The 27,056-nt window shown below is 40.2% G+C and overlaps 1 protein-coding gene across 1 annotated transcript in view; it reads left to right on the top strand.

Moving 5' to 3' along the window:
• The window catches only part of LOC142245189 (aldehyde oxidase-like), a 168,506-nt gene that overhangs the window by 115,538 nt on the left and 25,912 nt on the right, over positions 1-27,056 (top strand). Inside the window, exons 18-25 of the mRNA XM_075317644.1 lie at positions 770-896; positions 1,278-1,400; positions 9,900-9,996; positions 12,016-12,140; positions 16,335-16,468; positions 21,666-21,753; positions 24,148-24,234; positions 26,792-26,983. Coding sequence (XP_075173759.1) covers positions 770-896; positions 1,278-1,400; positions 9,900-9,996; positions 12,016-12,140; positions 16,335-16,468; positions 21,666-21,753; positions 24,148-24,234; positions 26,792-26,983 — 973 coding nt within the window. The remainder of the gene's footprint in view (positions 1-769; positions 897-1,277; positions 1,401-9,899; positions 9,997-12,015; positions 12,141-16,334; positions 16,469-21,665; positions 21,754-24,147; positions 24,235-26,791; positions 26,984-27,056) is intronic.

Here is a 27,056-nt window from a genome sequence, read left to right as displayed (position 1 = left end):
AGATCCTGGCATCGACCACTTGAGAGTTTACTGGTAGTTGGTCTAGCAGGAGTTAATTCCTGCTGCTTGTGAATGCTGCTTAGGTCACAGGTTTCTGGAGGCCTCTCACGGCCACCTCTGCCCTTAAAAAAGATGGCGGAACCTGCTCTTTAACACTGATTATAGCTTATGCAATTCCGGTTATTGCGCATGTTGATCAAGCCTCTGGTGTACCACTGTCTGCAAGTCTACTGTGTTGTGGAAATACTTTAGTCATGTATTATATCCTCCCTTTTCTTCATTTACCTCCTGAGCACATTTTGTCTACATCTCGGTGAGTGATTGCTGTGAGTTTGAGTTTTGGTTTCTCCCTGTCTGTCTTTTGTGTGAGATTAACCACTCCAGTCCTGGCCCTCTCCTGGGTTGGGGGTGAGGGGGTATTACACCAGGGCTATTCAGTAGTTAGGGCTATGGTGGCAGTCCAGACTTCGCCACCATTGGGCGTAACTCTTGAATGAGGGACACTTGGGAACCCCCCTTAGGCTGAGGGCCAGTTTAGTTTTCCCATTACCAGTTCTACATCACCCATTGTGACAGTTAACAAATGTTGGGTGAGTGAAGAAGAACAGGAAATGTTGGATTTCAGCATGATGATCCCTTGTTTCGAAGGAAAGGAGCAATACTAGAGGGCTCTGTCAGTGTCCCCCTTCTTTATCCACATTGAAATAATATGCTCCTTTATTGTGGAATCTAAATGCTGCATCTGAACATACTGTTTTTTAACTTCTAGATCTATGGACTTTTCAGAAGCTCTAGCTTTGCCAGGTGTAGTAGATATTATAACAGCAGACGATTTTCCTGGCACCAATGAGTGTACGCAAGATGATGGAACAGTTCCAATAATGGCTCGTGGAGAGGTAACATGCTCAACGCTTTTCTGGCAGATTCAAGTAGGGAAATAATTTACTTTGCTCTTCGTTCACATATTATGGGGTTATCTGGTGTGCTGATAACTAGTTATTATGTTTTTGTGCACTTTATTGGCACAGAGTTTGTATTTCAATAAAGTATTTTCTTATATGGTATTTGTTATATTTACTTAGTCTACCTATTTTGTCATCACTTTTTGTTTAGTCATACTTTTGTGTAGGCAGCCAGTTAGCAAAAAAAGTTGTTTAACTGATCAATAAAAATAATATATATGAATTGTGTTATAAATGTATCATTTGTACTGTTTTCCATTTTAACAAATAACAATAAATTTTCACATTTACCCTAAACGTTTTTCTGCCTCGCAGGTGCTGTGTGTGGGTCAGATTATCTGCGCAGTATTGGCCAACACTCCGGTCCAAACAAAGAAAGCAGCTGCCAAAGTCAATATTGTCTATGAGAATTTAGAGCCAGTTATTCTGACTATTGAGGTGTGTTACAAACTTTCAGGGTTTCAATACTACAGAGGTAAAAATGACCATAGACTAGAAAATATGAGCTACTGTTTAAATGGTTTCCCGTATGGTGGCCTCACACCTTTGCCAGTGAGAAGAAGGAATGATAGTACCTAACATAGAATATAGCAAACTTATGGTTCATTGTATTGAAAAGGGGAGCACGTTCTACTTTCTTCTCCTTTCTTCTCCTTTCTACTCCTTCCCCACTTTGTATTGGGCAGCATATTATGGTGACAAATCTGCTTTAAAACATCAAAAAGAAACTTTTTAAATTTTGGCATAGACTAAAGAGAACCAGCCTTCAGCTCATAGCCGCCATTGTAAAGATTCCTACAAAGATTTAAAAGAGGATTTTTAATTTTTAACTTATTTATTTAGAATTAACCTAAAGTGCTGTATTATATTAGGCCAAATTTAGTAATTCATGAAAGATAAAAATCGGAGGTGTCTTGTGCAGTTAAGCCTACTGAGATAAATATCTCATGTAGAAGGTAACAGTTAAAAGAGATGTAACACTATCATAATATATTTAATTATGAAGAAAACTGTATATTTGAGATTTTTTTTTAATATACATGTATGGTTATACAAATATTTGTTTTATCATAAGGACGATGTAAAAGAGAATTTCTAGTTCTTTTTCATTGCCTTACCATATATCATAGCTCTTAAAACAATAGCTTTTGTAATATACTTGTATTGGACGTATAGCTTCTATGTGCCATTCTCAGCAGGGATCACATAGTAATTGATTGTTATGCAGATTTTTCTTCCTCCTCTGTTATGTCCAATGCTTCCTTTTCCAGCATAGAAATCAGACCAAATGAAAGGAAGTTGCCACTGGGCTCCTGATGGTGGGTGTAGACGTTTTGGAGTGAATCACAACTAGTCTGCCTCTGCCTCACAAGCTGAGTTGACAGTTTCATTCAGCGGTAACAGCAGGGGTTGAGACCTTTTGCTTTTGAAATGTAGATCGCAGAATTTTATTAGCAAAGGGTTTAGGTCATCCAATCACTGACATGGACAGCTGAAAAGCACAGACATTTTCATAACAAATACAGTTACAGAGCTGTACTGGTTATCTGCCAACTACCAGATGGGATGGTACCACCCTGGGCTGCTCTGACACTTGGTATCTCCCAATATTTTCAGCAGAACAGGGTAGAGAAGTGAGGGGGAGTGCTATGTGCTGGATCACAGGCTACTGCATTGCATGATGTAATTTGTAGTAACAGCACAGTAAACCTGGGGAGATGAAAAGATGGATGTAAACATCAGAGCTGCTGCTGGCAGACACCAAATGATCAAATCTGCATGATAACAGGTTTATATTACTAAAATAAGGGTATAAATGCATTTAGTGACACATAATAGCATGATTGATGGGTAAAAAATGAAATAAGTTAGGGTAGTGGATTACTTCTTTAATAATAATAATAATAATAATAATAATAATAATAATAATAATGCCTGCGATGTGGTTCTGTGTCTGTATCTGTTGTTAGCTGGCAGAACATGCACAGTCCATCATTTCTTATCACTGTAGATTTGCTCAGCTGAAAAGTAAATCTTCCATCCTGGCCAGCTCTCTTCTAGTGCTGTAAAAAGCTGGAGGTAGCCTGTAAAGATCCAGCCAGGAAAGAGGAAGGAATCCAGTGTTAGTGCTGAGTGCAGTTCCCATAACAAATTGACCGCACATTCTCTGCCAATTGTCTTCTGTCGCAGTACATCTACATTTACTGAAGAATAATGGTTGACTGTGCATGTTCAGCTACCTAACCAAAATTACATACACAAAACCACATTTCAGGCATTTTTACTACAACCATAAGACATCATCCCTATGATAAAACATAAATATCTTTATAATTATTCATAAGATTTAATACAAGTAAATAAAAAATAAAAAAATACAATTTTTTTCATTAATAAAAAAATATGATGGTGACGAAACCCCTATAAACATACGTTGCTTCAATTTTGGCTGTAGATGTTCCATTTGCGGTGGAATATATATATATATATATATATATATATATATATATATATACATACAGTACAGACCACAAGTTTGGACACACCTTCTCATTCAAAGAATTTTTTTTTATTTCCATGACTCTGAAAATTGTAGATTCACATTGAAGGCATCAAAACTATGAATTAACACATGTGGAATGAAATACTTAACAAAAAAGTGTGAAACAACTGAAAATATGTTTTATATTCTAGGTTCTTCAAAGTAGCCACCTTTTGCTTTGATTACTGCTTTGCACACTCTTGGCATTCTCTTGATGAGCTTCAAGAGGTAGTCACTGGAAATGGTTTTCACTTCACATGTGTGCCCTGTCAGGTTTAGTAAGTGGGATTTCTTGCCTTAAAAATGGGGTTGGGACCATTAGTTGTGTTGTGCAGAAGTCTGGTGGATACACAGCTGTTAGTCCTACTGAATAGACTGTTAGAATTTGTATTATGGCAAGAAAAAAGCAGCTAAGTAAAGAAAAACGAGTGGCCATCATTACTTTAACCCCTTAACGACCCATGACGTACTAGATACGTCATGGATCGTGTTCCGGTAATCCCCGCCCCCTGCCGCCGGCGGGCGGCGGCGATCGGCGCACATATCAGCTGTTATCAACAGCTGATATGTGTGCCTGCTAGCCGCGGGTGGAATCGCTTCCACCCGCGGCCATTAACCCCTTACATTTCGCTGCCAAAGTCTTGGCAGCGATATGTATATGGGCGCCGCCATGACAGTGACTTACCCCGCCCCCGCCGGAAGTCACGTGACATGATCACGTGACTTTCGGCGGTTGCCATGGTAGCACAGGGTCATGTGATGACGCCTGTGGCTAACATGAGTCACTTCCTCTCAATGCCGGAATACAGCCGGCATTGAAAGTGAAGCAGCAAATCTGCAGTTCTCAGCTCTGTAGCTGAGATCTGCAGATTGTGCAAAGCGATCGGATTGCTGATCGCAATAGCCCCCTAGGGGGACTAGTAAAATAAAAAAAAAAGTAAAAAAAAAAGTTTTAAAAAATTAAAAAAAAATAAAAAAACCTAAAAGTTCAAATCACCCCCCTTTCACCCCATTGAAAATTAAAGGGTTAAAAAAATAAAAAATACACACATATTTGGTATCGCCGCGTTCAGAAATGCCCGATCTATCAAAATATAAAATGAATGAATCTGATCAGTAAACGGCGTAGCGGCAAAAAAATTCCAAACGCCAAAATTACGTTTTTTGGTCGCCGCAAATTTTGCGCAAAATGCAATAACAGGCGATCAAAACGTAGCATCTGCGCAAAAATGGTACCGTTAAGAACGTCAGGTCAAGACGCAAAAAATAAGCCATCAATGAGCCTCAGATCCTGAAAAATGAGAACGCTACGGGTTTTGGAAAATGGCGCAAAACGTGCGCCACGTTTTTCGGACAAGCTTGTGAATTTTTTTTAACCCCTTAGATACAAGTAAACCTATACATGTTTGGTGTCTATAAACTCGCACCGACCTGAGGCATCATACCCACACATCAGTTTTACCATATAGTGAACACGGTGAATAAAATATCCCAAAAACTATTGTACAATCCCACTTTTTTTGCAATTTTTCCGCACTTGGAATTTTTTTGCCATTTTCCAGTACACTATATGGTAAAACTTATGGTTTCATTTAAAAGTACAACTCGTCCCGCAAAAAACAAGCCCTCATATGGCAAGATTGATGGAAAAATAAAAAAGTTACGCCTCTCGGAAGAAGGGGAGCAAAAAACAAAAACGCAAAAACGGAAAGTGCCCGGGGGCTGAAGGGGTTAAGAAATGAAGGTCAGTCAGTCTGAAAAATTGGGAAGACTTTGAAAGTGTCCCCAAATAGAGTGGCAAAAACCATCAAACGCTACAAAGAAACTGGCTCACATGAGGACCGCCCCAGGAAAAGAAGACCATGAGTCACCTCTGCTGCGAAGGATAAGTTTATCTGAGTCACCAGCCTCAGAAATCGCCGGTTAACAACAGCTCAGATTACAGACCAGGTCAATGCCACACAGAGTTCTAGCAGCAGACAAATCTCTAGAACAACTGTTAAGAGGAGACTTTGTGCAGCAGGCCTTCATGGTAAAATAGCTGCTAGGAAACCGCTGCTAAGGATAGGCAAAAAGCAGAAGAGACTTGTTTGGGCTAAAGAACACAAGGAATAGACATTAGACCAGTGGAAATCTGTGCTTTGGTCTGATGAGTCCAAATTTGAGATCTTTGGATCCAACCACCATGTCATTGTGCAATACAGAAAAAGTGAACGGATGGAGTCTACATGCCTGGTTCCCACCGTGAAGCATGGAGGAGGAGGTGTGATGGTGTGGGGGTGCTTTGCTGGTGACACTGTTGGGGATTTATTCAAAATTGAAGGCATACTGAACCAGCATGGCTACCACAGCATCTTGCAGCGGCATGCTATTCCATCCGGTTTGCGTTTGTACCATCACCTCCAGGCTGTGTAAGGGCTATTTGACTAAGAAGGAGAGTGATGGGGTGCTACGCCAGATGACCTGGCCTCCACAGTCACCAGACCTGAACCCAATCGAGATGGTTTGGGGTGAGCTGGACTGCAGAGTTAAGGCAAAAGGGCCAACAAGAGCTAACCATCTCTGGGAACTCCTTCAAGACTGTTGGAAGGCCATTTCCCGTAACTACCTCTTGAAGCTCATCAAGAGAATGCCAAAAGTGTGCAAAGCAGTAATCAAAGCAAAAGGTGGCTACTTTGAAGAACCTAGAATATAAAACATATTTTCAGTTGTTTCACACTTTTTTGTTAAGTATTTCATTCCACATGTGTTAATTCATAGTTTTGATGCCTTCAATGTGAATCTACAATTTTCAGAGTCATGAAAATAAAGAAAACTCTTTGAATGAGAAGGTGTGTCCAAACCTTTGGTCTGTACTATATATATATATATATGTATACAGTATATACTGAGAAAAATATAAACGCAACACTTTTGTTTTTGCTCCCAGTTTTCATGAGCTGAACTCAAAGATCTAATATTTTTTCTATGTATGAAAATGGCCTTTTTCTCTGAAATATTGTTCACAAACTTGTCTCCTTTGCCGAAATACGAGGGGCTGCTGATAAGTGTTTGGCTTTACCCAGGAAAAAACGAGATAGGAGGATTAAACTTTACATTTATTCTACATACCCTCCACTGATGTCAACACACTTCTAAAGGGCCATTTACACGCTGCGACATCGCTAACGATATATCTTCGGGGCACGGTGTTTGTAACGCACATCCGGCGTCGTTAGCGACATCGCAGCGTGTAACACCTATGAGCGACCTTAAACGATCGCAAAAGAGGCAAAAATCGTTGGCCTGTGATACGTTGTTCATTTACAACAAATCATTGTCTGGTCAGTAGCAAGGTTATTTGTCGTTCCTGTGGCAGCACAAATCGCTATGTGTGACACCGCAGGAACGAGGAACAACCTTGTACCTTCGGCCGCCCACAATGAGGAAGGAAGGAGGTGGGCGGGATGTTCGTTCCGCTCATCTCCGCCCCTCCGCTTCTATTCGACGGCTGCTGTGTGATGTCGCTGTGACGCCGCACGAACCGTCCCCTTAGAAAGGAGGCGGTTCGCCGACAACAGCGACGTCGCAGGGAAGGTAAGTCCATGTGACGGGTGTAAGCGATGTTGTGCGCCACGGGCAGCGATTTGCCCGTGACGCACAACAGACTGAGGCGGGTACGCTCGCTAACGATCTCGCACCCTTAAGTCCTGTAAGCCTAACAAAAAGAAGGATTTCGGTTGTGCCTCAAACCAGGCATCCGTAGCAGCCATGGCATCAGAAATGGTGTGAAATTTGGTACCCTTGAGGTGTTTCTTCATGTTTGGAAACAGACAATAGTCAGAGGGAGCTAGATCTGGTGAATTAGGTGGGTGGTCAACCAGCTGGAAGCCCAGCTCTGCCAGTTTTGCTGTGGTCACTTGTGCAGTGTGAGCGGAGGTGTTGTCTTGCAGGAACAAGATTCCTTTGGACAGCTTGCTGCGCCTTTTGGCCTTCAGAGCTGCCTTTAGTTGGTCCAAAAGTTCAATGTAATACCTTGCATCGATGGTGGAACCCTTTTGAAGGTAGTCCAGTAGCAGCACGCCCTCCGTATCCTAGAACACAGATGCCATCACCTTAATGGCTGATTTTTGCACCCTGAACTTCTTTGGATGAGGAGAAGCACTGTGCCTCCACTCTTTTGACTGCTCCTTGTTTTCAGGGTCATAGAAATAAATTCATGTCTCATCCATAGTGACCGGTCGATCCAAGAAGTTCTTATCAGTCTGGAAACACTGACAAATGGAGCAGAAAGTTTTCACTCGTATACTTCTCTGATCTGTTGTCAAATATTTGCAAACCACTTTGCAGATAGCTTCCTCATGTCCAAATGTTCATGGATAATGACAAACACGTTCACAGGAAATCCCCATCATGTCTGCTATTGCTTTAGCTGAAATTCGTCGATTCTCCAGTATGAGGTTGTGCACAGCATCGACGATCTCCGGAACAACCACTCTCGGTCGTCCAGGACGTTCCTCATCATTGGTGCTGAAGTGGCCCGTTATAAATTTGGCAACCCAGCTCTTAACTGTGGAATATGAAAGGCATTGATCCCCCAATGTCTGCGACATATCACCATGAATAACCTTCTTGGACTTTCCTTGCAGAAACAAGAATTTTATCACTCCTCTGCTCTCAGTTGTTGTGAATATCGCATTAGACTCCGCCATTTTGTTTTCCCGTGTGCGTAGAACACTGTTGCCATAAACAACAAACACAAAATTTTGGAAACATATATTAGCCACATAAGGCTTTCATGTGATGTAACAATCGTTACCATAGAAACAAAAAAAGATCACAAATCCAAAGACTTTCACACTTCCGGTTTTTTTTTGGCGTAATCCGCTGTCTTGGGAATCAGCGGAATCCGTTAACGGATTCCGCTGTTTCCCATAGACTTGCATTGATGACGGATTGGGCCAAAAGTACCTGCGTTGCTTCCGTTGGCCGACGCTCCGTTGCTGCCACCGAGCAGTAGCAACGCTGAATGTAACGTTATTTTGCTTGAGTAAAAATGACGCCGACCAGCTGTTAAAATTTATAATGGCTCCCTATGGTAGCGGATTCCATTGCAAAGTGCTTTACAACGGAATCCGCTGCTGGATTCCGCTAATTTCTACTGAGCATTCTAGAATGAAAAAAAATGAAAAAAAAAAAAACAACAGAGCTGACGCATTCTGTTAGATGGACGCCTAACGGACGCCAAACGGATGCAATGGATGCAACGGGTCCGTTATTTAACAGGAATCAGCTAACGGATTCCTGTGAAATAACGGATCCATTGCATCCGTTGACACCACAAAAATAACGGATGCGTCAAAATGACGCAGCAACAGACCCAGCGGATTTCGCCCAACGGAAGTGTGAAACTAGTCTTATCAGCAGCCTCTTGTAATCCATCCATCTCACAGGTGTGGCAAATCAAGATGCTGATCAGACAGCATGATTACTGCACAGGTGTGCCTTAGGCTGGCCACAATAAAAAGCCACTCTAAAATGTGCAGTTTTACAGTATGGGTGGGTTCTAGGGAGGAGGGGGGTTAGAATACCAGTCAGTATCTGGTGTGACCACTGTATGGCAATCTACTTTCTGGGCTTTACAGTGAAAACTGTGATTCCTTTGTGAAGAGAGTACCTTTCCAACATGCCAGACACCATTGAATGCAAGCATTTGCCCACTCAAGTCTGTTACAGCGATAAACTGCAGTCAGGTGGAGACCCCGATGAGGGCGACGAGCAGCAGATGAGCTTCTCTGAGACAGTTTGTGCATACATTTTTTGGTTTTGCAAATCGATTGTTGCAGCAGCTGTACTCAGACAATCTTGGAGGTGAAGATGCTGGATGTTGAGGTCCTGGGCTGGTGTGGTTACATGTGGTCTGCAGTTGTGAGGCCGGTTGGATGTACTGCCCAATTCTCTGAAATACCTTTGGAGACAATTTACAGTAGAGAAATGAACATTCACTAAATGGCAGCAGCTCTTGTGGATATTCCTGTAGTCAGCATGCCAATTGCACGCTCCCTCAATACTTGCAACATCTGTGGCATTGTGCTGTGTGATAAAACTGCACATTTTAGAGTCGCCTTTTGCTGTGTCCAGCCCAAGGCACACCTGTGCAATAATCATGCTGTCTAATCAGCATCTTGATATGCCACACCTGTGAGGTAGATGGATCAGCTCTACAGAGGAGAAGTGATCACTAACACAGCCATAGACAAATTTAAGACAACATTTCACAGAAAAATGCCTGTAGTGTACAAAGAAAAGGTTTTACATCTTCTCATGAAAAATGGGAGCAAAAACAAAAGTGTTGAGTTTATATATTAGTTTAGTGTATATATGCGTTATATATAGGTTTTTGTTTTTTACTGTAGGAAGCCATTAATAACAATTCATTCTATCAACCACAAAGACAATTGGAGTTGGGAAACGTGGATGAAGCATTTGAAGCAGCTGATCAGGTGCATGAAGGTATAGTACTTTTTACTGCTATTATTGAGTAGTTTCCATGCTATGTAACATTTGATTAGCAATGGGTCTATCTGAGCCATGCATCAGATGCATCTACCATCATTATGTGATACCAACAATGGTGATTGTTTTTATAGATGGAAAATCAGATCACTGATAAATTACTTTTATTATCAGCTTTATATGATTTTGAAACGCATACAAAATCTGTGGTCTAATATAAAACAATCACATTTATCAAAAGGTGTGTGCAATATGAGAACCTAGCTAATTTTCCAGTGTAGACTCATAAAAGCCACTTTATGTTGATATTTCATACCTGAGTGCCAGCACAAATAAATCCATAAGTGCAATATGTGGATCATCCCGTCCTCCTCCCCATTCCTAAAACAGTAAAGAGGAGGCTGTGTCCTCCAATAGCGAAGAATTGTGGACAAAAACATCAACTGCAAAATGGATTCTATTCTACTTACACATATATGTCTTTGAATTCTCATATATCAAATTATTCTATAAGCGATGATAATGAAATCTACTTGTAAGTACAGTAATATCATTTTTGCAGAGGAAACCCCTAAAATATTATTAGAATTTTAGCACACTGACACTGCCTTGCAACCTGGCTCCTACTAACATTTATATACTATTGGGAATGTGTTAAGTCTTTTACATGACTTTTTTTTACTTTTAAAGAATTCCAGAATAATTGTTTTTGTTACTACAATATAAAAATCAACAGCTGCTCTATAAACAATATATCATTTTAGCATAATGTATTATGAAAACATAAATAAAGATCTCATTACAGAGACATTTGATCTGTATGGAAATATTGTATTGTTTCAAGAAACGTAAAATTCCCTATGATTAAGATTTTTAAGACCCCCCATATACTTTGGATAGCTATTCAGCCTGTCTTTTGGTGGGCAGCTATCTTTTCCGACTCTCCTATTCACAGGAGCCAAGTGTTCCGGTATTCTCTATTAGGCTATGTGCCCACGCTGCGGAAAATGCGCGGATTTTGCCGCGGATTTCTCGCGGAAAAGCCGCGGATTTTCCAGAAATCTGCAGCACAGCTACTCCCCAGCCATTTCTATGGCATTTGGGAAATGCTGTGTCCACGCTGCGGATTTTTCCGCAGCGGAAATAATGTGAATTTCCCTGCAGAAAAATCTGCAGCATGTCAATTGTTGCGGATTTCTCCGCAGGGTCCCATATACTTACCTGCCTCACCGGAGTCACTTTCTCCGTCCGGTGCACAGGAGCGCGGTGAATCCAGGTACAGGAAGGAATAGGTGGGTGGAGCCTGCACGAGCTCCGGTCATGTGACAGCCGGAGCTAGTTCAGGCCCACCCACCTCCTTCTGCAGACGCTGAGAGAGTGACCCGGCCGCCGGAAAGCGAGGTGCTGCATGATGGAGGTAAGTATGAACTCCCCTGATCACTGCAGCACTTGTTCTGCATTGAGGATGCAGTGCCGAAGCCATGGTAATGTATCCTCAATGCAGAATGCCCGTACCATATCCGCATGACATTCCGCAGCATGGAAACAGACAAAAGTTGTGGTGCTGTTTCCTTGGAGCTCCTGCGGAATGTTCTGCGGATATAACCGCAGGACACTGTCCCTGTAGGCACATAGCCTTAGAGAGCCACTTTCAGACTGCTTTGGTGGATTATTCTCAAAGAACAGAAGGATCAGCAGTCATGTTATATCCTTATCTACCTTGACAATTATCTGTCAGGACCCCATATACATTACAGTGTTGGCAAAACCCATTGACATCAGTGGGTGCAGCCAATGTAAGTCTAATGTGCATGGGGGGGCCTTAACACGCTCCAGAACATCAGTGGAGAGGTCGACCCCAAAGACCCACATTATGCGCCAGAGCAGAGAGCTGCTACATGAATGGCCGGCCACAGATTCTATTAGGCTGGGAACAGCTAACTAATCTTCATGATCTTGATGAGACTACCCTGGAAATAATTTCTTTGGCTTTATCGTGATTCGTGACCTTTGCAGGAGAAATCTTCATAGGTGGCCAGGAACATTTCTACATGGAGACCCAGAGTGTCCGAGTTATTCCCAAAGGAGAAGATGGAGAAATAGATGTGTATTTGAGTACCCAAGATCCAACGCATACACAGGTAAAATAATATTAACCCTTAAGAAGTGAACAATGTTTAATTTTTGCATTTTCATTTTCCTTTGCACTTTCTCCAAAAGCCATAACTGTTTTATTTTCCTGCTGACAAAACAATGTGAAGGCTCTTGTGTACAAGCCTTTATTCAGATGTGCTTTATGCATCCTATATTGTTATTTACTTTAGTCTAACAATAATTTATACTAATATATTTATGATCACACAACACTAATATATTTAACATTAAATTAGCATTAAATTGTAGTTCATATATTATAAACATGATTATACATCAATGTCTTTAAAAACAAAGTTTGGACAAAATATTTCAAGAGAAGAACTATAGCTTTCACTAACATGCCTGAGATACAAAAAATGAGATGGCTAAACCTATATGGCACATTTTACCCATTTTTGCAGGATGTGTGTGGACCTTTTGATTTTAGGTAGTATATTGGTAAGCCTGTCATGTGTGATGCACTTGTGTAGTGATAACTGACCCGCCTGGCCTAGTGTTGTGCGTCATTCATAGTCCACAATTCAGACACTATGCATCTCGCTAATCAGTGTGAGATGCATTTATACAGTGCTGAAAAGCCCGCCTGACCTAGGTTTCTGGCGTCATCTATAGGGTACAGTTCAGACACTGTGCATCACACCTATCTATATGATGGGCTCCCAGTGCAAGCCTTATTAGTGTGCAAGATTTTTGCTAAGCAGCCGCCCCCTCCCCTCTAGGTTGAATGGGTTGAGTGGCTGTGACATCAGCATCTTGCACCTGGGCTGCGGCTGCCTTCAAGAGGAAGGTTTGCTACATTCTGTTTGTGCATACATCATCTGGTTTGGCACCATTGGTACGTTTTTTCCTTTTTTGATACAGTTCTATGTGATTTTTTTCTTAATAAACTTAAGGTTCACTAACATTATACCACCACATCCTATACAAGTGATGGATATCAGAACTCCCCATTAAACCCTCTATTTTTCTATATATTAAAGAGGATGTCCACTGTTTGGACAACCCTTTCTTATTCCCTTTGTTTGCCCCCATAAAATAAATAAGTCTGCACTCACCTCCATACAGCAGTGTTTCCAGCAATGTCTGAAGTTGTGTTCCCGGGGCCCACGTGACATTGTTATGACACACGGGCCCTGTGACCAATCAGTGCCCGCCTTTGGACATTAGAGGAGGGTGTGAGCGCTGCACTGACTTCCTGCTTAAATGTCCTAAGGCGGAGTGAAGGAAGCCAGCGCTGATTGGCCGCGAGGTTCGCTTCTAATACCAATGCCACATGAGCGCCAGGAACGCAACTTCTGACATCGCTGAAGCAGCCAAACCGGAGGCTAGTATATTCCTCTTTATTTTTATGTGGGCAAACAAGGCAAATGAGAAGGGGTTGTCCAAGTAGTGAACAACCCCTTTAAGTTAGCTATATGATACAGTATATGTATAATACATTTGAATTATACAATAGTTATGATCTATGCATTATACATTTGGTGTTATAATTGTTTATAATTTATCTTACATAAATATATTCATATATGTTAACAATCTATTCTGGATAGAGACACACTCCACATAGCATTAAATTATTTTATATCAAATTATTTTACAAGAAATTACTTATAGAATAGTGTCTTATTTATTTGAAATTTCTTTAAAGATTATATATATATTCAAGATGTCTCTAAAAAAGGATTGCAACATTTATAATATTCCACAGCTTATTTCATGTAATATAGTATTAAAAATGTCTGAAAGAAATATCTGCAAAAATACAGGTAAACAAAGATGAGAAAAAAAACCTAAAGCGATTGAACCAAAAATGTTGGAACTGTGGATCCCACCATTATGTGTCTAAGGCCAGGGCCCCACTTTGCGTTCAACTTCTTGCAGTTCTAAACGCACGTTTTGGGCTTAATTGATTTGACTAACGCTGCCTTTTTCAGAAATTTAGCGCTGAAAACGCATGCGTATTTACCGCGTTTTAGATGCGTTTTCAGCTCCTTTTAGATGCTTTTTCACCTGCGTTTTGACAGATGCGTTTTGAACATCAAAACACTACTAAATAAAGTTTAATCTGTCAAACACAATGAAAAAAGAGAAAAAAAAGGAACACAGATTTTTTGAAATAATAAAAAAAATTGAAATATAGAATAAAATTATAGCGGTAATTTTTTCGTAATTTAATTGTCGGACTATGTGTGTGTGTAAAGGGACATATGAAATCATTTTTTTAATGTTCAAAAAGCATGCGTTTTGGTAGTCCAAAACGCATATTTTCTGCACATAAAAAGCAGGTAAAACGCAGGAATTTGAAGGAATCTTGGCTTTTGCTATTTCTCATTGACTTCAATGTTAGTAAAACGCACCCAAAATGGCAAAAACAATTGACATGTTGCTTCTTTGAACGCATGGTTTTTGCCACAAAATATGCAAATTAAACGCAGCGTTTAGAAATGCAAAGTGGGGTCTAGAAATCCCCATTTTCCATAGACTTTGCTGTGAAATCAAAACGCATGCCTTCTGGCATGAAAAAGGTGCTTCTCAAAATGGACCTAAAAAGCAACTAAAACGCAGGTAAAAACGCAAAGTGGGGCCCTAGCCTTACAGTTTTATATATCAATGACCCCTATATGATTTTTGCTATAATTAAAATAGAAATAAATTTCCACTAAAGAATCAACAAATTATTCACAAAAAACTAGATATAGCAAAATCTCGGTTAAGTCCCCATAGTTCTAAAGTTTGTAATTTATCTATACAATGCATTTCTCTTCTTTTCAAAATGTCTGCTCTCTTCCCAGTTCTCCTTGGTTGTTTAATTTACTCTGAGATTTGAAATCTTAAATGTGAGATGTTAGGTTTACATTTTTCAAAAAGAGTTGGTATTGGTAATAATTAGTGATGAGTGGGCCCAGACTGTAAAAGTTAGTATCCGCGCGGTTTCAAACGTATCCGGGTGCAGGGCCCGGAGTTCTCAGGGAACTCAGGCTAATGATCCAGATCCAGCAAAACAGGAAAGAAAAAAAATAAAGGAAAAATAAAAATAAAGCAAGCGCGATATACTTACTGACTCTCCGGTGTGGCTGTAATTGCTTCTGTGCTGCTTACTCTTCTTCTGGGGCCGCTTATTAGCCTCATACATACTCACTGCTTCCCTTGCACACCGGCAGTCCTGGCATCTCTGATTGGTTGCAGTCAAACACGCCCCTAGCCTGTGTGACAGCATCTGACTGCTTGCGATCACAGACCCTGCGGAAACAACAGCTTGATCGGGTGTAGTGTGCACCCCCCCAAAAAAAAAGGGAAAAACCCTGCCCAGTATTCTGTTCATGGCAGGCTGCATGTGAGCGGAAACTGCCCAATTAATGACTTCAATTGGAGGTTCAGATCCAGTCCAAATCCCAAACTGAACTTTATCTGAAGTCCAGCTGAACCTGCTTATCCGAACTTCTACGAGTTCATTCATCTTTAAATCTAACCTAAAAGTATCACTATACTGCTACTGAACAAAATCCAGCATACTAAGAGTAAAATTGCCAAAAATCCCAATAATATCGCCATACTGATCTACAAACATGACTGTAACAAGATCAATATTACCATCAATGCTACAATACAAAACACAAATAATACTAACAGTTTATACCTAAATGTTACCCATATATTCATAGTGATTGAATATTACCACAAGAGTAATCATTAAAAAAGATTTTTTGATCATCACAATTGGATAAAATTGAAAAATTGTAAAAAAAAACTATCAATTTATAGTCTCAAGAGCGCTGGGATCTATTTTTTACTACTTGTTGCCTAGGTCACCGACCGCCTGTGTAGAGGTTGTAGGTTTTCTAGGCAAGTAGTGCTCCTGCAAGCAATTTTCTAAAAAAAACCCCCAAAAAACCCCAAAAAACTACTTTCCTTAGTGCCCCAGTGCTGCAGAGGGAAAGGGGCTTCTGATTGTAGCATCATAGAGAGTTTGGATCAGACAAGAGAACTGGCATTCATCAGGAGCTCAGTGCTCCCCTGGCAAGCAGGAAGTAGGGAGGCCGGAGATCATTGGCTTCTGAAGAGCAGACATGAGAACAAAACTTTTACAAAAACCATTGTATTAAAAGTGATATTACTGCCATAGAGTGACCATATCAAAAGTAATAAATCATGATTATCATCATTTATATGCTCTACAGGGCCTTATTAGTGCAGCATTGAATATACCTTCCAACAGGATTGCATGTCATGTGAAAAGAGTTGGTGGGGCATTTGGGGGAAAATTTACATCAACAGGATATTTTGCAGCAATCACTGCAGTTGCTGCCAACAAGTAAGTGATTTTGTTTGTAATACTGTGTATTTAGCTTGTACAGAAAACCTCTGATGTAGACAAAACAGTTTATTGTTAGTTACCTTTATCCACTGTAAAGATCTCCCTTCTAGAAAATGTTGGCTGTTTTAACACGTTTACACGTTTACCAGATACTGATGTAAAAAAACTCACCAAATACTTAATGAGAACATGAACTATGAAAGAAAATTCAATATATTTATTGAAAATTCTGCCAAACATGCAGTAAATGATGTGACACTAAATTGTGATTTTCTTTTCTTTGCTCTTCACACATTTTACTGCTATTTTTACTAAAATGCTGATTAACTTAATTTTCTCTCCCTTTAAAGGAGGCCTGTCACTAGGTTAAAAGTGGTCACTTTTTTCTCATATTGAATTTATATGTCTCCACTAATTATTCTAATGTTTTTTAATGTTTAAATCTGCTGTCATGGGGTGTTCTGCTCTAATCTCCTCAGGTATCTTGGCATCTTTAAACTCTATTCACACTGCAGAGTCTGACACGACACCTGGTGATGTTGAGTTGCTATCGGTGTTGGGCGTCGACCGGTTTTGTGCTCACTGTTGATTGGCCTAGCAGGAGTTAATTCCTGCTGGCTTGTGAATTGCTGCTGGAGTCACAGGCTGCCGAAGACCTATCACAGCCACCTCCACCCTTTAAAGGATGGTGGAACCTGGTCTCTCATGCCGATTATAGCTCTGGCTTTGCTTCAGCGATACTGGTCTTTGTCCATGGTGTCCAGTTGTTGGTCAACTATTGTATGCTATTTGGTATGCAGTGGAAATATCCTTGATGTTTGTTTATTTCCTCTCTGTACTTTTTTTCTCTCTGAGCCTGTATTGTTTTTTCCTCTGTGTGTACGTGCAGTGAGTTTCAGTCTTGTTTTTTCCCTGTCTGTCAATATTTGTGGGATTAATTACTCCTGTCCAAGCCCTCCGCGTGGGTGGCATAGAGGGGGTGTTAGACCAGGGCAATTCAGGAGTCAGGGCTATGCTGGTGGTCCAGACCTAGCCACAATCTGGCATACCTCTGGAATAAGGGATTGTATAGGGTCCCTAGTTTGAGGGCCAGTCTAGACGCCCCTACTCCTAGTTACCGTATAATACCCCATAATATCTGCAATATGGTTTCAGAGATACAGCCTTTTTAGTTTGTGCTAATTTTTATGGTCTTTACCAAGGGATTTATCACTTACAGAGTAATAATTGAGAAAAGCTCTAAAACCTGACCCCAGAGAATCGTATTAGCATTTCCTCACATAAAAATTAGCACTGAATGAAAAGGCCCATATCTCTAGAATTGTATGGAAGATATAACCTTTTCACGACTTTGGATTTACCAGTATGTCCAAGGTCATCTCCCTCCCTTTGATGTAGGCTCGCGGATGTTTTCCTGCACACGTCGGCTGATCGGTGATCCACCCGTGCCTATTGACTGTTTAAATCCCGCTGTCAGTTTCTGAAAGTGGGACTTGAGCTTGTTATTACCCGCTCCCAATGGCGGCCATGTGACATGATCACGGGGCACTGGTGGGTTGTCATGACAGCCGGGGTTCAGCTGATGACCCCTGTCATTGTCATTACCTAGTTCTAATCTCATGACAGCTGAGGTCTAGCATTCACAAGAAGACAACATTTGTGCTGTACAGAGCGGTGCTGAAGCACCCACTTTGTGCAGGACAAGCGATCAGACAGTTGCAGCTTCAGGTCCCTAAAAGGGACAAGGCAAAACAATAAAAAGTAAAAAGAAATTAAGTTTTCTAAAAATATGACTTTTTTTTATAAAAACCCTCAAAAGTTCAAATCACCCCCCTTGTGCCCCATTAAAAATAAAACAATAAAAAACCAAACACATATTTGGTATCACCACGTTTTTAGCAATGCCCAATCTATCAAAATATAAAATAAATTAATCTAAGTCATAACCAGAAATAAAATCAAAACTCCAGAATTACATTTTTTTGATCTCCTCAATATTCCAATAAAATGCAATAAGACGCGATCAAAACATCACATCTACACCAAAATGCTAAAATTAAAAACTTGAAATCAGGAAGAAAATAATATGTCATCACTGAGCCCCAGATCCCGAAAAATGAGAACACTACGGGTCTCATAAAATGGGTCCAAAAGCGCTATTCTTTTTTTTAGAAATTTCAAAACTGTTTTTCACCACTTAGATAAAGAACAAACTATACATGTTTCATATCTACAAACCCGTGCTGACCTGTAGAATCATATTGAGTTTTTGCCATATAGCGAACATGATAAATAAAAAATAAAAACAAACAAAAAAAAACATTTTGAAGCTGCACTTTTTTGCAATTTTACCACACTTGGATTGTTTTCCCGCTTTCCAGTACATGTGGCAGAATGAATGGTATCATTCAAAAATACAACTTGTCCTGCAAAAAAAAAGCCTTCATATGGCTATATTGACGGAAAAAAAAAAAAAAAATATGGCTCTTGTAAAAAAGGGAGGAACAAACGGAAAATTGCTGGGTGGTGAAGGGGTTAAGAAAACAAAACAAAAGCCCAACAGATTATACAGAGGAGCATTAGGAATAAAATAAGAGCAAAATTAGGTCCTCTTTAATGGAACATTCCAGGTAAAAAAAAACATAACTTTTTTTCTGGGTGCAGGGATCAGGGAGTGCTTCGTGACATATACACTCTCTATTTGGTATTATTGAATGTTACAGTAGCCACAGCACAGTATGTATGTATTGCCTGAGGGGGCTCCTGTAAATGTCTTTCACATGCAGCATATTCTTTTCCATTATTATAATGTATACAAATTTACAACGAATGGACATCTTTTTAGAGACACCCAATTAGTCGAACTTTGCACCTCATTTCATGTTAAAAAATGCAGCCATTCATTGTGCCATAGATTCCACTAGTTATTGACCTCATTCTGTATGAATATTGGCCCATGCAGACAGGATAGATTCCCATAGTTCCTTCAAATTAGATGGAGGCACTGATATGCTTTCAACATTCTGTTATACCTTTGATAAGGAGAAATTCCACAGTTTCGGAAAAGATATCTCCTTCTTAACAGCAATTGTCTGCTAAATCTCAGATTGAAGGTCACTGAGTGCCAGCGAAGAAATTCAGACCAAACAGATATCTGGTATAATCCCCACTCAGTGAAAGCAGGTGCACAAGAGTGATGTGCTTTATTTTTACAAGCCTTTTATAGAGCTGTAATGGAATAATCTCTTATTAAAATTCGTAAGTATGCCATTGGTTATATTAAAAACATAGTCTGTGATCTATTTTTGGAAAAACAAAAAGATTGGCCTAAAGGAGCGCTAATGAAGGGAAGAAGGAGTATTTCACGGGTGCTTCTTATCGCGCTCCCCTTGTTCTTTTTTTCTCTTTCATATGCTTATCCATTTTTGGAATTTCTCCTCTCCGCCACTTCCATTGCTCGTGGCACCGTTGTCACGTAGCTCCAGGGTGCCTTATCTTAAATCCACCATAGCACCACACCATCATTAAACTATGGAACAATGAAATAGAGACATCCCTGTACAAGAAGCCAATTGACTGTCCAACATACCTGAAATGGGACAGTTTTCATCCAAAACACATAAAAAACTCTATTGTATACAGCCATGCTATCAGGTACAATCGGATATGTTCCAACAGTACAGATAGAGACAATCTCCTTGAGGGCCTCAGAAAGACCTTTCTGAATCAAGGCTACCACCCAAGAATAATTGAAAACCAGATTACAAGAGCCACCAGAATATCAAGAAACCATCTCCTACATTATAAAACTAAAGAAGAAAACAACCGGGTCCCTCTTGTAGTCACCTACAATCCACATCTGGAGGTGTTACGAGGAGCTGCACGGAAACTACAACCATTACTACAAAAAGATGCCCGGTTAAAATCTATTTTTCCAGACCCCCCACTTCTGTGTTTTAGACAGCCCCCAAATTTAAGAAGCATCATTGTCAGAAGCTCCCTGTCCTCTCCAACACCAACAGGAACATTTCCCTGCAACCAGAAAAAATGCAAGACCTGTCCATTAATATTGACAACAGACAAGATAAAGATTCCCAGATCACATCAGGACTACAAGATCCCAGGTACCTTCAGCTGCACTACAACCAATGTGGTGTACTTAATTATATGTACCAAATGTCCAACTGGGGATCTGTATGTAGGGGAGACCGGACAGCAGCTCAGGACAAGGATGAATTCTCACCCCACACAATTAGAGAAAAAAGGATGGATCTACCTGTGGCCAAACATTTTTGTAACTCAGACCACAGCATCATGGACATGAAATTGCTGGTATTGAAAGGAAATTTCAAGTCCCAGAGAGATAGGAGACTTTGGGAGTACAAACTTATGATGACCTTTGACACATTCAGAGTAGGAATGAATGTGTCTGATGGATTCATGTCTTTTTACATCAGTTAAAAGATGTGCTCCTCTGACCATCCGAGCGTGTCACAGCCTGGACCAGACCCTGATCAGAGGACAATAAAACTTTCACACTGAACTGCAGCAAAATTTATGGCCACAACAGTTTCCCCCCTGCCATAGTTATAGTTCTGTTTTAGATAACTTGGTTGTTTTTTTTTTTTCTTTTTTTTTTAGTGCCCCATTCTATGTCCTGTTGTGTATAAATATGTGACTCTTCAGATTTTGTGTTATACCATGCCTGATGAAGAGACTTGAGTAGTCTCGAAAGCTTGCAATTATTACCATCTTTTCAGTTAGCCATTAAAAGGTATCAACCACTGAGGACTTCAGTTCTTTTAAACAAAATTTTTTTAGTTCAAACTAAGTCCTGCTGCTTGGTGCTTCATGAGGTGCTCATAATTTACATACGTCTTCCCACCTGCTTGTTTTCCCAACTTCTCCCCGTGAACCTCTTCTTTGATTGGCAGTTCTGGCTTCAGCCAGAGAAGACTGGAGATACAGGGCAAACAAGCAGGTGAAAAAATTATTTAAAAGATTAGCCCTAACATGATGCACCGAGCTCCTGTACTTGGTTTGTACAGTCATTGTGTTATGAGATAGTCCCTTTAAGGACAGGTAAGCAAGGAATCTTCATTGTCAGGTTACTGGAAGCACTGCATGACTATTGTAGCATGGTGCATTGTTCTGCTAAAAATGTTCTTCAGCTTTAATTTAATTGTCATTTTAGGACAAAGCGTGCAGTCCGCTGTGTTCTGGAGCGCGGAGATGACATGTTAATTACGGGAGGACGACATCCATATCTTGGGAAATATAAAGTAAGTTAAAGTTGTCAAGTTGTGTTATCTCCTTTTACTATAAACAGGCAAAACTTAAAGAAATTGCCTGGTGTATATACTATACTCTCTCTCTCTCTCTCTCTCTCTGTATATATATATATATATATATATATATATATATATATATATATTTATTTTTTTAAATAATACATACACTTAATATATAAAACATTGGCATACTCACCTTCTGACGCCCCAGCGAATCCAGTGTAGGTTGCACCAACCTCGGAAGAGATGCCTGCTTTGTTTGGAAGAAAGAGGATCAGTGCAGTCAGTGATTGTCTGCAGTGGTCAGGTGACTAGAGGAGCTTGTCATCAGACGTTTCTGTGATCACATGCTCTTAACTGGTGAACACAGCATATAAGCCATAAAATAATTAATTTATTAATTCAATTGCTAAAATACCAAAACTAGAAAATCACAAAAATGACATACAATATAAAATCATCCAAATACACATCACCCGGTAGGCTAATGCTAGCTGATGTAAAGTGCACAGTGCTAGTGGGAGGGTGGGTAATATATAAATTAATGTTGAATAGGACAGAGGGAATGTATAGAACGATTTTGACCCTAATCAAAAAACTGTTGCACCTTTGTCCCTGCCTGACAATGCAGGTTTTAAAGCCCTTGGTTCAGTGGCTCCTCCGCTCAATGTCGGCTAACCCTCAACACTGTCCCTAAGCTCACCCTACCTCAGGTTTCATTAGCTTACTCCTCTTGAAAAAGTAAAAACTGATCTATGATTATTTGCTGTGGAGAACAGGGTTATTCTTTCTGTAAAATATTTTCAAAATGAGACTCAAATAATGAATATTTTTTTATATGGTAGAAAGTGAGATATAGTTGTAGATATCAGATCATTCTTCAAGTTGATGGCAAGTTTAGTTGTATAATGTATGTCACTCACTGGGGATTAAAACAACCTTCTTTTTCTAGCTATCAATTGCTTGTAGGATTGTGGTTTCCATTTTTTTTTTTCATTTCAAACCAGTTTTTCTTATATGAGTTCTACCCATGTTCTCACTGATAGAACTTTTATAGTTTTGGGACTGTTCACATGTCCATGTATTTTTGTTGACTCAGTGGTCTACGTAAATTCTCGGAGACTTGTACGAGTTGGATATGAGTCTCTGGTAAAACTTACTAATGCAAGTCAAGGGGAAAAAAAAAAATCAGCATTCAGATGCCGTCTCTGTGTGCTGTCCGTTTTTAACAGACCTTTTGATATGAGAGCGTTGGTTTCATCTGAGAAAAGCTGTTGAAAATCTGACCAAACTTTCTGATGGTAAAATCTGACATGTTGACCAAACTCTGATGGTAAAATCTGACAGATTGACCAAACAGTGACGGTAAAATCTAAGACACTGACCAAACCCTGACGGTTAAATCTGACACACTGACCAACCTCTGATGGTTAAATCTGACACACTGACCAACCTCTGATGGTTAAATCTGACACACTGACCAACCTCTGACGATATAATATGACACACTGACCAAATTCTGACGGTAAAATCTGAGACACTGACCAAACTCTGGTGGTAAAATGTGACACACTCACCAAACTCTGATGGTGAAATATGGCACACTGACCAACCTCTGATGGTAAAATGTGACACACTAACCAAACTCTGATGGTAAAATGTGACACACTGACCAAACTCTGATGGTAAAATGTGACACACTCACCAAACTCTGATGGTGAAATGTGGCACACTGACCAAACTCTGATGGTAAAATGGGACACACTGATCAAGCTATGACGGGGATATCTGACACACTGACCAAACTATGAAGGTAAAATATGACACGCTGACCAAACTCTAATGGTAAAATCTGACACACTGACAAAACTCTAGTGGTAAAATGTGACACACTCACCAAAGTATGACGGTGAATTCTGGCACACTGACCAAACTCTGATGGTAAAATGTGACACACTGACCAAACTATGACGGTGAAATCTGGCACACTGACCAAACTATGACGGTGAAATCTGGCACAGTGAGCAAACTGTGACGGTAAAAGGTGACACACTGACCAAACTCTGATGGTAAAATCTGACACGCTGACCAAACTCTGATGGTAAAATCTGACACGCTGACCAAACTCTGATGGTAAAATCTGACACGCTGACCAAACTGCTGACAATCAGATCAAAAACACTGATGAATTTGGATGGATTATTTAATCTGAATGAGCCCTGTGACTTTAGCATTATACTCTATCACTTTTTCTTAATTTTTTTTTTAGATTTCTTAATATTCTATTTAGATTCAATTTTTGTTTGCAATAGCTCTATACAGACAATATAAAGACTGTATACATATATATGTATGTATATTATAATGATAAAATTTGTCTTTTAGGTTGGGGTTATGAATGATGGACACGTAATTGCCATGGATGTTTCTTATTTTAATAACGCTGGATCAACTTCAGATCTCTCTGTCTTTGTGAGTTAATAACCACACTCTTAACTAAAAAGCTAAGGCTATTATAATTTTCAAAAGAACAATAAATATTAAAAATTATATTTTAAAGTATAATTTATTTTTATAGAAGGTCAGACATCTACTATCAATGTTTGCATCTCCTTCGACATTGTGAAGCATTTACTAAAACTGTCTTGTTTTTAGAAAGTGTAAATCTAGATGGAAAAGTTGTAAAGTTGTGCCAGATTTGTCACAGTGGTTCATACTAGAGGTTAACGTCTTTAGTGGGGATGAATGAACCTGAACTGTAAAGTGTCCGGTGCTTGAACTCAAACATGGGCTTCTTATGGAAGTTCGGAGTTTGGATACTGTTCATATGCTGAATAAAGTTTGTTGAAAGACTGCAGCGCGGCCAATCAACAAGCTTTTAGGCTGTGGCCACTTCCTCAGCCATCACAACCATAACTTGTACTGGCATAGCTGTGACTGGCCAACCGCATCGTCTCATCGGGTCTATAAAGGACCCGGTGACCCGGTGCATTGTGGAAATTGACAAACACAAAGTAAGTCCCCCCCATGTTTATTGTACAGTTGCACCTTTTAGTGCCTTTCATGGGGCACTAAAGGGTGTTTTAGACTTGTTTAACTAATAAATAAATAAATAATTTTTAAAAATGATGTGTGCTCCCCCCATTTCTTATTACCCGCTAAGGTAAAGCAGACAGCTGGAAGCTGGTATTATCAGGCTGGGAAGGTCCATGGTTATTTGACACCCAGCCTAAAAATAGCAGCCCGCAGGCACCCTAAAAGTGTCTGATCTATTAGATGCACCAATTCTGGCGCTTTGCCCTGACTTTTCCTGATTGCTCTTGTACAGTGACAATTTAATTTATTGATTTATAAAATCCTTGAAGTTATTGCTTATTGCAATGGTGTAATGTGCCACGATGTCCATTGTATCCTATGGTTCCTCATTTTCAGAATGAGGCTCCATAGGTCACTCATTGTCAGCTGCAGGCACAGAATTTCTCATGGCCCCGCCTTAGCTCCAAACTGTATAATGACCCACACATTAGGATCACGCCATATAATGACACACACATTAGCTCCCACACTGTATAATGACCCCTGCATTAGCGCTTTATAATGAACCCCACATTAGCTCCATGCTGTATAATGACCATCACATTTACTCCACGTTATATAATGACCCCCACATTAGCTCCCACACTGTATAAGGGCCCCAACAACTGTATAAGGGCCTCCAAACACTGTGTAAGGGCCACCACAATGTAAAAGGGTTTCCCACACTGTAAAGGGGCCCCCCACAATCTATAAGGGCCAGCACACTACTTTCTGCAATGTATGAGGGTCCCCCATATTTTATGATGCCCTCATAGTCCCACCACACGTTTTAATAAAAAGAAAAAACATCATATACTCACCTAATTCAGAGTCTAGTATGGGCTGATCATTGCTCTGTCATCGCACGTACAAGACCTCAGAGTCCCAGCACGGCGCAATGACGTCATCACTTTGGGACTCAAGAGCTGTGCATGTGCCAGTCCTGCTATTCTGTAGACCAAAAGCTTGATTAGCCCTCTGGTCCACAGAATAGATTGCGGCAGTGCAGGGAGATCGTTTCTCCATGCTCAGCCACAGAGATTAACTATACTGGCGCTGCGCACACTGATATAGTTAAAAGTGGTGGTAGCTCTAGCTGTGCCCCTCTGAGTGCTGAGTTCACGACCACTGCTTCCCCTGCAGCTACCCTACTTCCTTTAAGTGAAGCCATGCCCAATTATCGCTTATTCATTGCATTTTGTCAAGTGAGTGTCTAAAATACACAAAGACATGGGCCAAAGCATGTAAGACAGCTTGATTTCTGGCACATTTAGCTATATAACGTTTTCGGACTTTTTTTAAAAGAACAAATTGTTACTTCAGAACTAGTTTGAGTGATGCAGTCAAGCCTGTGTGCAATTACTGAATTTTTCTTTTTTTAAAATGTTGTATTTTATATTTGATAAACCTGTCATTCCATTTGGATTATTGTATTTTCTTACATGGTTAGAAAAATATAATCAAAAGGGAGTCTTTAGTGGTTCATACTTTTTATTGGCTAACTGAAACTGATTTGTCCGGCGCGATGATAGTTGTGTGTCACAGATGACATCACGCCAGCCCTGGCTAATCAAAAGCATCGCCGGGGATGCTGGAAGATATCAGATATCCCCGATAGCTAAGAGGATAAGAGAGAGCAGTCAGCTCACCAGTCCATCAAGTGTTTGAATGGATAATGCAGTCAAGGTTGTGGTGCTTGGAGGTTCCTGAGCCGGGACACAGGTGAAGTATTCAAGAGGAGAAGATAAAAGCTAGTTACTGCAGTAATAGTATATGATGGCATCCCGATTACTGCAGTAGCTGGATTTTTTCTTCTCTTGAATCCCCGATATCTGCCAAGTACCACTGACCTGGACGCTGGACCGTTGTCTCGTGAATTGACTTGGTCATCTTAAGTCAGCTTCAACCACAGAACAGTATCCATTCTAGATATCATCACCCATTTTGTTTTTAGGTTGTAGAGGCTGGTTTGCTGAATATGGACAATGCTTACAAGATACCCAATATAAGAGGCAAAGGCAATGCATGCAAGACTAACTTACCATCAAACACTGCCTTTCGGGGATTTGGCTTTCCACAAGCTGCTTTAGTAACAGAAACCTGGATGAGTGAAATAGCTATTAAAATTGGACTCCCACCAGAGAAGGTGAGTAGAATAGATCTGAAATAGATGTGTCACTGCACAAATAATACAGTCATATGTGTTTCTTTATACTTTT

The sequence above is a fragment of the Anomaloglossus baeobatrachus genome, chromosome 7 (assembly GCF_048569485.1).
Source record: "Anomaloglossus baeobatrachus isolate aAnoBae1 chromosome 7, aAnoBae1.hap1, whole genome shotgun sequence".
Taxonomy (NCBI): Eukaryota; Metazoa; Chordata; class Amphibia; order Anura; family Aromobatidae; genus Anomaloglossus; species Anomaloglossus baeobatrachus.
The sequence above is the reverse complement of the archived record's forward strand: the minus strand, read 5'-3'. Positions and strand labels throughout refer to the sequence as shown.